This window comes from Coffea eugenioides, chromosome 10 (assembly GCF_003713205.1).
Source record: "Coffea eugenioides isolate CCC68of chromosome 10, Ceug_1.0, whole genome shotgun sequence".
NCBI lineage: Eukaryota > Viridiplantae > Streptophyta > Magnoliopsida > Gentianales > Rubiaceae > Coffea > Coffea eugenioides.
In genome coordinates, this window is record NC_040044.1 from 11,436,581 (window position 1) to 11,449,816 (window position 13,236).

Consider the following 13,236-nt stretch of genomic DNA (forward strand, 5'->3'; position numbering starts at 1 on the left):
AAACATGATATTTAGACCTGTATTCCATTTAGGAAATTAGAAATAGACTAGTTCATTTGCTTAATTAGGTTAGGAGAGTCACCCTTCAAATATGGGAAATGAATGATTGTGGCTTTTAATCTTAGCACACTCTCATCCTCTCTATAAAAAGGAAAATAGAGTCACGAATCTTAGTCCCCCGTACTTGTTATGTTGCAATTCATTCCTTTAGGTCACATATTATAATTCTTCTTTTCTTCGGGTCCCATTTTTGCATATTCGTGACCTCTTCTAAGAATCATTTTTGGGCATCACAATTAATGTGATTTGTACCAATTAACTTTTCAAGAGATATTTCGACCATCTCGATATCCATTAGGTCTAGATTTGCATCCATGTAGAAACATCTAAATGTGATAAGTTTTATAGGTTAGACTAAAAAAATTTTCGACTAAATCTCGCAACTAGCTTTGGTTAGATTGAAAGAGGGTGCCTTTGATCAAGTCTTTGCCTTCCCTTTCTTCAACTGTGATTCTCAAACTCTTTTTTCTTGTTTTTCGAAGACCTGGAGTTGTCTAAAAAAGGTTTTATTTATTTTTTATTTAAAAAAAAAAAACACATTTTGGGTGATTTGATATACCTTAACTCAATACCAAGTGGTGACTCCTATTTTTTTCTTAAAACTCTTTTTAGACTTATTTTAGGCTAAAATCGTCACATATTTTAAGTCCCATTTAGGCCCTTTTTTTCTTTATTTATCCTCTGAAATCAAAAACCAACTTTGAAATAAAAATTAATCAAAAAAACCATATTTTTCTAATCACTTACTTTATTTTTCAAAAATGGATTACGACGCCTGGTGGTCACTGTCAAGCACTTAAGTTTTGGTGGTGTTGGGAGGTCGGCAAGGGTTCAACCCTTGTCTCCCACCAAATTGCCACTATATGTGGCTGTTTTCAATGGCTTTCTCAGATGGAGTTTCTACTCTTATCAGCTCCCTGTCCCCCTAGATTAGGATAGATTAGATTATAAGAATGTTACCGTTGCGACAAAAAAAAAGAAGGAACCATCAAAGAGGAAGATAAAGCTTCATAGGAAGATAAGAGTTTTATCGACCATCAATTTCCTACTTTTCAAGCTTGAGAAGAAGCTGTGTTTTAAGGACAAGGGAATGCCAGGAACTTAAAATTATTATAATTGTCCATTTTACATAAAGTAACTTGCCGTTTGTAATATGAGTGATTACACGCCCTAGACTAGGTCGTTTACTTTAGTGGCAGTTATTTTTACAAATATCTATATGTATTGCAAGAAGAGTTTTCAGAATGATTAAATCCGAATGCTTATAACTCCTTTTTTTTAATAGAATTTTGAATTTTTTAAATTGTTATATATCCTTTCATGTTTTTTGAATTTAAAAGTAAGAAGTGGCCCACTTATATAGGATTTGATTTGAAATATATTAATGTGATGGTAAATAAAGAGGAAAAATTACCAAACCTACTAAAAGTAAAAAAGTAAATAACAATATTTTACCCTTCAACTTAGTAATTCTAACTAAAGGGGCAAATTATATAGAAAACAAAAAGAAAATAATATTCGTTGGTCTTGGATTAAAAATATCAATAATGGTACCATTTGTGAATCCTAAATTATGAAATCATTGAATAAAAAAAATATTACTAGCCTAAAAAAACAAATTATGGATTTATAGGGTTTAGGAGAATGGTGAAAGGAAAATAATAGAAAATTGGGGGGGGGGGAGGGGGGCAATGATAGAGAGCTAGAGGCTAGCTATAGGTGAGGGAAAGACAATAACAAGGAGTTAAACAGTGGTGGAAAAAGTCGAAAAAGGAAGGTGAACTATTACAAGATTGGACGGAGAGAGGGGGACAAGAAAGGATGGGATTATGGGGATATGACAGGAAAAATGGCACTGTGGTAAAAAGTTTGAAAGTCATAGAAGGTAGCAGATAGCCAGTTAGCAGGTAAAAGATAGGAGAAATAATTTTCTAAAATTGAGGAAAATGAATTAGTTGTACTTTATATTTTTAATGTTAAAAATTTTGATATATAGGTATAACATGATATATTAATGAATAAGTTTATAATTGCTCTATCATATAAATTGTTATATGTTAAATTATTTCATTCAAATTGTTATCATATATTGACAAACAATAGGTTAACAAAATTTGGTTTCAACTTATTTAAAATATTAAAATTAAGAAAGTTCATTTTGAATTTACGAAATAAACCTTTTTTAACATGTTAAGTAAACACTTCTTTGATTTTTTTTGTCTTTTCATATACTTTATCCTATACAATAATATATAAGTATTGTTTTGAATTGAAATATAAATCTGTGCCTAGCATAGGTCAGAATACTAATGGCTACGTATTAAAGGCAAGAGATATAACAGAAATTGTATCGGATAACTGAATGAAAGATTCTGGGAAAGTTGGGGTAGGAGGAGTTATTAGGGATGAAATGGGAATCTGGAAAAGGGGATTTTGCACAAACTTAGGAATAATTAGCAATGCCACTGCTGAGCTATGGGGCATAATCCGGGGTTTGGAACTTGCATGGGAGGAAGGCATCGGGAAGATTGAGGTAGAAATAGATTCACTAACCAGTATTATGCTGATAAAGGAGAAGAATAGGGAGGGACCGTATGCAAACTTGGTGAAGATGATTCTAGAGTGGGTGAAAAGAGATTGGGAGTGCAAGATAATCCATACATGAAGAGAAGGAAATAGAGTAGCTGATTGTTTACCTAAGCGCAATATGGAACAGGACATGGGATTGACAATTGTGCAAGAACCACCAGATAGTATGAGGAGTCTTTTACTTGAAAATATTATAGGGGTTGCTACCCCAAGGCTTGTAGAAAGCTAGTGGGCCTTGAGTCCTCCAACGCACTAAAAAAAAAAAAAAGATTCTTCCTCCTTGCTCAATTCTCTCTCTCTTTCGCTCTCTTCCTATCTTTCTTTGTTTTTCTCTTTCTCTTTCTGTCTTCATTCTACACTCCTTCCCCTATATTCTTCTTCATCTTTAATTCTCTTAAATCTTCCTACTGATTCTAGTTGTGATAGCAACTTGAAGACTCTTAAAACCCTTTTTTGGCCACTCAGCTGACCCTAGTGATTAAGATTCGCTATGTTATCAAATTGAGTTCAAATTTATATATCATTTGGTTTGTTATGACTCAACAAGGCTCGATAAAATTACATTAAAAATTAAAGTGATAAAGTGATAAAATCAAGGCTTAATTAACATATATTTTATAAAGTGATAAAATTACATTAAAAATTAATAATAAATAAACAAATTCGACTTCAAATAGATCTTGATTTTTATGGGAGATAAGATCTAATAGCCTAGGCTCCTCTTCATTGCACTGAAAAGAATTTTTCTCCATTACACCCCAAAAAATTAATTTAAAAATTATATTAAAAAATGAACACCATTCATAATAAATTTTTACTATTACTCATGTAATAGTAGAATTTTTCAGTTATGCCCCTATTATGACCCATGTAATTTTGAAAAATTTTCAATTGTACCCCCATTATGTTGTGTGTATATATATAATTAGTTTTGTAACTTAATGAAAATGAAACGTTGCAAAATTCAAAACAATGGCCTTCTACATAAACAAAATGAATTTTGTGAATTTTTCAGTAAAAGTAAAAATATAGAGTAATTGTGTTGCTTAGTAAAAATAAAGTAAACCTAATTTTTTTTTTCAAGAAAGTGGAGGTGACTTTAATAAAACAAGAAGTTTTATATCCTTGTGCCTTAGAAAACTATAGCTCTGTGGTTACTTTAAAAGGTTTTTCATATATTTTTTAAGGAAAATTATTGTATTATTATGTAATTTTGTGTTATATTACTCATTGAATAGAAATTTTTATATCTGTTCAAAGCGACTACTTGGCATGTCCAATTGTTGCTCCAAAAACCAATAAAAGACTTCCATGTGAATATACAAGATCCCCACTAAATAGATGTAATATAGTTTATGTGAATATTGTTGTTATGTACTACTTTTAGGAAAGATAAGGAAGAAATTTTGATATTATTTTTGCTCCCACTAACAATTATTTCGGGCTCCGCCACTGTTGAAGCCCCACGTTTAGGCCACTGATCAAGCTTACTTCTCATGTTGCAGATATTCTAGATAGTTATATCTATGCAAAAGTCCTTTATGATTTGATCGTGATGTACATGGCCTGTGATATAAAGGCTTAAAGATGTACCACACAAATTTTCTTTTGGATTAATGCAGTAAATTATGCTATTCATCACATATACACCGCAAACAATGTGGTTCCTTGTTTAAAGAAGTACAAACAATATTCCCGTTTTTATACACTTCCTTTAGGAGTATAAAAAATATATATTTGACATGTTAGATCCTGATCAAATTTTTGCTGATAATAGTAGCAGAATTAGAAAATTTAATTTGAGGGTGTGAAATGCATACACATATAAACTTTGGAGTCAATATAAAAATTTTTGAAAAGTTTCGAGGGACAAATAGCTTAATGCATATAGGTAATTTTGAAATTCTCAAACTTTTAAAAGAAAAAGCATGATTTTCTAGAAACTTGGGAGCAAATGGCTAAATATATATAGAATATTTTAAAAATTCTTAAACTTTTATAGAAGACAAAACATGAATTTCTAGAATTTATGAGATGGTGGCCCCTCCCTGCCCTTAGTTCTGCCTTGCCTAAGAACATGCTGAAGATTTTTCAAAATTGAGAATCCGGGGTTGGATTCTATGGAAACTGAAATGGATTTAATGTCCGGATTCAATCCAGAGAATTGTGAAAATTTTGTCGAAATCTGTCAAACTGGATCCATAAATGGATCCATTAGGATCGCGGTCGAATTCTTAGTAGCATTCAAAAAGTTTCAATTTTTTGTTTTGGCACATTTTTGTATTTTGGCACATTAGGATCGCGGTCGAATTCTTTGTTTTTGTTCAGCCATTTTATTTGTTATATCCATAAAAGAACATTAACCCGGTGCAAATTTTTTTGTTTAGCAAACAGAAGAGATAACTTTGGTGTTAAGCTAACTCTTCTAAGAGAATTTTGTAGCGAGTTATTTGATGCCAATTAATTTACGTTTCTCAAATTTTAATAATTCAGTCCTCTACTCGACAACGTTGGAATGAAGTCTAATCAATAAAACTCAGCAAGGTCATTATTTTATGACGCTGTCACCTTCAATTTGTGTACTAACCATTTTATTTTGAGCTTGGACAAGCCACGTGACGTTTGGTAATTCAACATAACTCCTTTTTTCTTCCTTGTTGACTTGTATATGCAAAAATTACTTGATCTAAAAGGACAGATTAAGTAATTAACAAAATATCACTTTATTCTCATACATTTAATAAAGTAGTATTACAAATCAATCATTACAATGCCCTGTGCATATATAGCACAAGAGTCATGCTAGTAGAAATTTAGAACAAATCCATGGATCATTTCAAAAACTGTGCCTCAAGTAAGTCAATGACTTTCTTGTCGACTTGGAATGCCTTGGCGAGAACATCTGCAGAAATGAGAGGATCTGATCCAAAGACTGCATTTGCAATAGTAATGACTCCTGGATTTTGGCTGCCAAAACCAGCAAATGCAACAGCATTCGTCTTCGCAACATTAAATTGGAAGTGAATCAGACCTTCAGGGAACACGAAAACATCTCCTGGATTCAACGTTTTCGTAAAGAGTTGATTTTTCATGTTATTTGGTGGATTTGAAGTGACAAACCCAACATTAAGAGTGCCCTCTAACACGAATAGGACCTCGGTTGCACGAGGATGAGTATGGGGTGGGTTTAGGCCATAAGGAGCGAAATCGAGACGAGCTAGGGAAACTCCCAAAGTGTTGAGCCCAGCTAGATTGTTGACGTTCACAGCAGTAACATTAGAACCTTGTCGATTTGCTGTATTTCGAGGTACGTTCAGTCCCTGAAAGAAGAAATCATTGGCGTTCACGACCTTTGGGTCCTTACAAATCTTTCCGTTCACAAACACTGCATTAAAAAAACTAGCTGTTAATAATGTAATAATGAGACTAAACAAACCCACATTGAATTTTGCATGTCTTATTAGGTGTCATGCACGATGTTGTGAAAATAATAATAATAATAATGAAGAGAGAACTCACAGGTTAAAGCAAACATGATAGGATACGAAAATTGTGCTTAGAAAAAGAAAAATGTTTTGCAGCATGTTCTGATAGGTATAAGGAATTACCAGCATTTTTGGGATCATTGATTGCAACACAAAAATCCTGCAAAGGGCTAGGATCAGAAGCGATAGCAAGGGATGAAAGTAGTGCCATTGTGGCTATGGTTATCAGGAATGGAGTTCCCATGGTAGTTGTGGATGAGATCTAGTATTTCTTACACTAACTCTTTGGTTGATGGTTTGAGGGATTTGGGCAAAGATTGAAGGTATATATATATAGGCATGTTTCAATTGACTAAGTCACCAAGTTTTTCACTATTACATTAAGAAAATCAGATTCCTTGACAACTAGGCCATCAGGTTAGGTTGGTGACTTTTTAAAATTGCAAGTTAGTCAGCAAGAGCGAACTTTCCCCAACAACTAGGCACATGCATTTAGCTGCCTAAGTCTCTTATCTGAACTCTATTTTTTTTTTTTTTGCCTCTTTCTTGAATCTTTTTTCTTTGGATAAATTATTTATTACCCCCTATGATTTTACCTAAAACTAGATGACCCCTCAAAGGTATTAAAATAACCACATAACCCCCTGTGACTTTATATAAAGTGAAAAATGGATGGAATACACAATTAGTTATGGCATTTGTATCAAACGTGCTTTAAAAATGCATGTGATAAAATCGTAATATCCACGTAACTCCCTTATGATTTGTATAAGTATCCATTTTACCCTCCTATGATTTTTACATTTATCCACGTAATCTCCTTATACTTTTATACAAGCCGGTTACGCCGTTGATTAATTTAGCATTTAAGTAAGGGTACTAATAGTATTTTAACTAACAACGTTATATAGGTTATTTTCTATCAAATCCCGCTTTACACAAAATTATAGGGGAGTGAAGTGGATATTTTAAAACATTAAAGAGCTCATGTGGCAATGGACGAAACCACTGGAGGGTTATATGTAATTTAACCTTTTTCTTTTCTCAATGTCATGCACCAACCAATCCGATCATTTCTCCATTGCTAGCGCTTTACTGGAAAATGTTTCGACTTTCATTGGGCACTTTAGTTTCTTTTAATGAAATTGGTTTGGGCAGATAGTGTACGATCTAACAAGCATGGAATGTCTGGATTTGTTGCCACTCGACTTGTATTGTATGAGAGCATGTTGCTCCAAATTTATAAGCCTATATCTTCTTATGGCCAATATTCTAAGTATTCAATATCAGTTTTTCCTTTCCTGCTCCTACAAGAAAAAAAAAAGAGAAAGAAAGAGCAAGAAAGGTATTTACCAATTGGAACGGTCTCCTATCAGTGTTAATTTCTTGATTGAACTTTTACGTACTTTGATGGTAAAAAGTTTGAAAAGGTCATGAAGCTATTCTTGAAACCCTTGTAATTCTAGATATAATGATTTTTTTCTGTTGACCATCCTCCAACAGGTTCTAATGATATGCTTTGTTTGAATGTTCAGAGTACAGCTAATACTTCGAAATTCGTCTTTAATGCAAAAGAGTTAGCATGAGAAGCAGTCAGAAATTCAATCTTAATTATCCTTTTTAGATTGGATCCTCTGACTAAATATACTTAGCTTTGTTTGGATTTCATTTTTCTGGATTTTTTATAGAAAAATTACTATAGCGATTTGATATATGTGAAATAAAAAAAAATAATTAAAATATGTATCCACAAAAAAATCGTTTTGAAAAATTGCAATCCAAACAGAGCCTTAGCTGGATATGCAATAATAAATTAGAGCATTAATCTGATCCAAACTCAGAAAGGCTTTGTGATAAAACGTACTATCCCACGCCATTGTAATTTTCCATATTACCTAGTCAAACCTTATTAATTGTGCCCTCAGGGGCTTGGTCTGGTGGTTGAGGTTGTTGAAGATGGAGTTTCAGGTCTCTGGTTCGAACCTTGCTGCCAGCAAGTTGTTGAGGGTGGTGAATAGTCTGCGGGATCCACTCCCTGCGGGACACACCTAAAACAAAAACAAAAAAAAACCTTATTAATTGTTTCTAGAAGTTAAGAAGTTAATATTCATGCACTTCTGCCCGCTGTAAATCCAGAGAAATTTGGTAGCACAACTAATCTCGTTTGCAAATTAAGTCTTTTTAATATTCAGTTGGTGGTGTTAGTTGATTAAAAAAGGTCATGATTGCAACCTAAATACCGACCGTTTAGGTGATCATTTGTCATGACCTGGTTTTTAAAAATATAGAAAGTAGTTAATTCCAACCGCGTTATTATTAAAAAAGCATTCACTTCCAGGCAGGCCAGAAGAACTTCTTTGCCTCTTTCTTGAAAATGATTTGTGTACATACGTTAAGGATAAGAGATGCCCGAAAGTCTTTGTTGCTGGTTCAATGCAAACATGCTCAAACATGGCCTTCAGGGATTCAATACGTATTTGTACTCCAGTAACTAGAAATGACAGAAGTGCTTATAATTAGATGGCTCCCTTGCAGTTTTTCTGCCTGTAGTTGATTGCCCATATTTTTCCATTTTATTTTTTGTTGATTCCAAATATATTGGAAATAATTTTTTTCACATTATGTTAATTCATTTAATTAGGATATTAAAGAATCCCGTTATCTTTCTTAGTTTCATTTCAAGCGTAGAAAATATGCAACCATTATACAGTCACATACTCTCTAATTGCTTTCAAAATAGAGGTATATATCTCATCAGTAAATATACGTTAATAAGTTATATATAAAAGATCATGCAATACATGTTAACGTCTTAACGTTTATAGTCTTTATAATTTACCAACTACTCTAAAAAGGTCATCAGTTATTAGCAAAAGTTGGAGAAACTCTTGGTTCCATTGTGGCTATAATTGCCCTAGTCAAAACAAAGCAGGGTATTATTTCCACATTGATTTTTCCTATGATTTTCGTTGCACCTTAAGTTATATTAATATTTATAATGAAATACTGTACTATCCAAAAAAATGGATATAAAATTCACAAACATGCCAAAGCATCATCTAAGTTTTAAATGTGAAAGCATCATAAGCTAAATGCAGGGATTCATGTCCTCCAATGCAGTCATTACAAACTTACGAGTGTAGTCAGTGACGGAGTCAAAACTTCATAATTAGAGGGAGTGAAATAATCACCTAAGCTAATAACATACAACTTAAGTTTTAATTCTTGTTATACAAAAGAAAAATTAGGCAAAAGTTATTCTTTGTGCTTGTTAATGGGAGTCAATCTCACCAAAAATAAACTATCTACTTTTGAGTGCAATGGCGAGTGGGGTCATATCCATAGGGATTATTGGTTAATTTATTTTTTTGCAAAAATTACAAGTAACATGAGAGAGAGAGATTTTTAGAATAAATAACTTAATTAAAAGTAAATAAAAATGCAACAATATAATAATACTAAATTAATAACATACAAACTTCTAGTTAACTAAATATTGAAGCAAGGATAAAAATCATATATTCATAAATAAATTGGTTATAGTTGTCAACAAACTCCAATAACCAGTCTTTCCTTACTTTCTCAATAATCACAATAGGCTCTATAATTACTTTCCTAATCAAAATACAACCCTAAACCAATGTTTTAAAAACCGGACCATTAATTGAACCGGTGAAGTGAAAGGGTTGAGATTCAACCGATCGGACCGATTCAACCTTGGTTCAATGAATTTTTTTTTAAAAATTTATATAAATATATATGCACAAAATAAGACATGTAATGGACTAATTTAATACTTTACATGATGAAAAGTTTACTATTTTTGAATAACTTGGATTTTTAAAAATAAATTATTTATTTTTGAATTATAAGTTAAAACAAATAAATTTCATTTCAATTTCAATTATATCTACCAAAAAATCTTAAATCCAACCCAAAATTATCACAATATTTTGAAATTATACAAAATTCACGTCTATGAGAATTTAGACATTGTGGACTTAAATTTTAATTTACGTTTTGGGATTTAGAGATTGCAATTAAAAAAAGAAAGTTTGGAGTTCGAAAGAAGTCAAGAGAATCGAAAATAGAAATGTAAACTTGATAAGAAACAAAAAATGAGATAAAAGTAAGTGGTTGTGGCATTAAATAATTTGGGTTAAAAAAATAATTCTTTTTTAACTTTTTTAATTTAATGGATAAAAATAAAATTAAAAGATGTAAGAAAACATCAATAAATTAAAAATAAAGATGTTTGATTAAAAAGGGAGTGACAAAAGAAAAGAAGATAGAGAGAGAGAGAGAGAGATAGAGTTGAAGATTAAAAAGAAAGAGCCATGAGAGGATGAGATTTTGTAAGAAAAATGGAAAAAAGAAATATGAGTGTTTGTTTTATATAAATAAGTTATAAAAAAAATTAATAAGATGTGATAGTGTAACGGTTACTATATTGGTCTTCTATTACAAAGGTCATGAGTTCGAATCTTGAAAGCTACATTTGCAAAACGTAAAAAAAAAAAAAAAAAAAAAAAAACCTGAAAAAACCAGAAAAAACCGGTTCAATCCGGTTTCGACGGTTTAACGGTTTGACCGGTTTTCTAGTATGATCAATCCTAACATAGAACCGGACCGGTGCCATAACCGGTTCGCGGTTCAACCGGTCGAACCGGCCGGTCCGGTCCGATTTTCAAAACATTGCCCTAAACAAGCTATTAGGATTTGATCTTTCAAAATCATTGACAATTAGAAAAACCAATTCTAGCCAACTAACTCACAAATTCGATTTATTTAGATTGGTTTATATATTCCCATGACATATATTCAAAAGTTTCTACTACAATCAAATTATATCACTTTCCAAAAACACTAAAACTATCAAACAATTACAGATTTGATATTTTAGATGCTGATAGATTATTCCAACATTTAAATATTGACCGGCTATATAATCATGCAAAATAATTATCTCAAGAAAGCACAGAAAATTTATAAATAGCCATGAACTAATGAAACATAAAAAAAATCAAATTAGATGTCATTGTAATACCAAAAGCCTTTATTATCCATCAACTAGAGATGAAAGTAACAAGAGAAAAACATAGAAAAATGGGATTCACAAGAGAGTGAAAGAGATAGAGAGAGCCGCCCTTTAAAAAGAATGTTCTTACATCTGTCGCTTCTCTCTTTATGTAAGACTCTCTCCCCAAAATTAATCCCCTACTAAAAACGAAGCACTCTTATTTTATAATATTATACCTAACTAAAACCTCTTCTAAAAAGGAATAAGTAATAAATATCCAAGACTAATTGGTTACTATCTAAAAATAAAAGTTTCCTAAACAAAGTTGGATTCAAAGTCCACTGCTGATAAGGAAAAGAGTCGGCTTCAAGATTTCTTATCTAGCAATAAATAGAGCTAAAAATGAACCAAGTCAAGTTGAATATCTCATGTTGAACTCTATGCATTAAACTAAATCTCAAGTTCGCTCGATAATATTTGAGCTCCAAATCTATGTTTGTATTCGGCTCGTAAGCAAAATTCTAGTTTGATTTCGAGGTCAAGCTCTACTCGTTTAACATAAATGAGCTATTCACAAACAATTAGGCCCATATTTGCAAGCAATTAAGCCTAGAATTAGGGATTAGGAATACAATATTAACCATAAATTTTGTGAAATGACAATTAAGTCCATTTTTGTGAACAATCGTTTAAATTCGTGAACAAGTTCGTGTTTGTTCGATTCGTTTGATTACTTATTGAATCAAAATATTTGTTCGAACTCACCTTATATAAAATTTAGAATGAGCTTTTATCTAACACAAATGAGGTGTCATTTTAACGAATTCTGTTAGTTTACAATTTAGTTAAAAACATGAGGTGTCATTTTGTATGTTTTGAAACTACGAGGGGTTTTTCTGTGTATTAGGTATACCACAAGGGGTTTTTTTTATTTTTAACCCTATCTAATTTTCTGAAAGTTGGGGAGAGGGGAGACAATTGGCAACCCTCACAACCATTTGACTCTGCCCTTGAATGTTGTGATTATTTGGGAGTTGGATGCTCATATAGGACTTATTCTCGATTAGTGAAGATTTTGCAAAATTTAATTATAAAAAGTAATTATAAAAAATAATCACAATCAGCAGAAATTATCCTTTAGGTGATTATGGATTTTAGCATTTTTTATTATTAAAAAATTGATAATCTGAATATAAAAGCAAACAAGAATATAAAAACTAATTATTTATAATTAGAATCTATAATCATTTAAATTTAATCAGCGAATAGCAAGCCCATATTATAATAAAGACCGATATTCTATACACTAGATGAGGATGAAATGTTTATCTTTTACAATTTATGGTCAAGATTACAGGTGCTCTTTAATTGTAATTATTTCTAATAACTATTAGAACAAATATATGGAAAAGCCTATTTTATTTTATGTTTTATGGTTGTCCTTCTTGCAGTAGAGAAAAATTCTATCTTCACTTTATTTATTTATTTATTTTGTTGGTACATGTTAAGAATATGATATCAGAAGCCTAAGGTAAAAGGAAGTTTTCCATGGCTCCCAAATTACATGAGAACACACTCAAATCTCCTCTCCTCTTTTATTTTCCCGAAACTTAAACTTTTATTTTCATTTATTTATTTACTCTTTTTCTTCCTCTTCTCTCCAAAACTCCCAAACTAGGAGCAGGGTGTATTATAAACAAGTCCAAGTGAAATTTCATGAATGGGAAAAGATCAAGCATCCCGTCATAATTTACAACTAGGTTACAAATACTAAATTTAGAAACCAGTTGCTACTTCGACTACAACATATAACAGTCACCTTTTCTGTTTTCTGAGTTGATTATGCACTTTGTTCTGTTTAGAGGAGACAATGGCTGATGCACCCTTAGTTCTCTTTTTCATAGGCAACTAGAACTGAAAATCACGTAAGCCATTAATCCAATCAGTCCCAACGAACATAGTAGCAGATAGACTAAAAAGTAATACAGTAATTATTCTAAATAATATTTCAAATAAACTCCTATCCAATCCAGACAATTGATATTAGATTTGAGGCAACCTTTTCCACACAATTACTAACCT

At 31.7% G+C, this 13,236-nt stretch overlaps 1 protein-coding gene across 1 annotated transcript; it reads right to left on the minus strand.

Moving 5' to 3' along the window:
* Window positions 1–5,381: 5,381 nt before the first annotated feature.
* Window positions 5,382–6,416, minus strand: LOC113749778 (putative germin-like protein 2-1). Its single transcript, XM_027293625.1, has 2 exons — window positions 6,258–6,416; window positions 5,382–6,034 (listed from the first exon to the last, which is right to left on the minus strand). Exons 1-2 carry the CDS (start codon window positions 6,376–6,378, stop codon window positions 5,481–5,483), a joined length of 675 nt encoding a protein of 224 aa, XP_027149426.1. The 5' UTR covers window positions 6,379–6,416; the 3' UTR covers window positions 5,382–5,480.
* Between the last annotated feature and the right edge of the window lie 6,820 nt (window positions 6,417–13,236).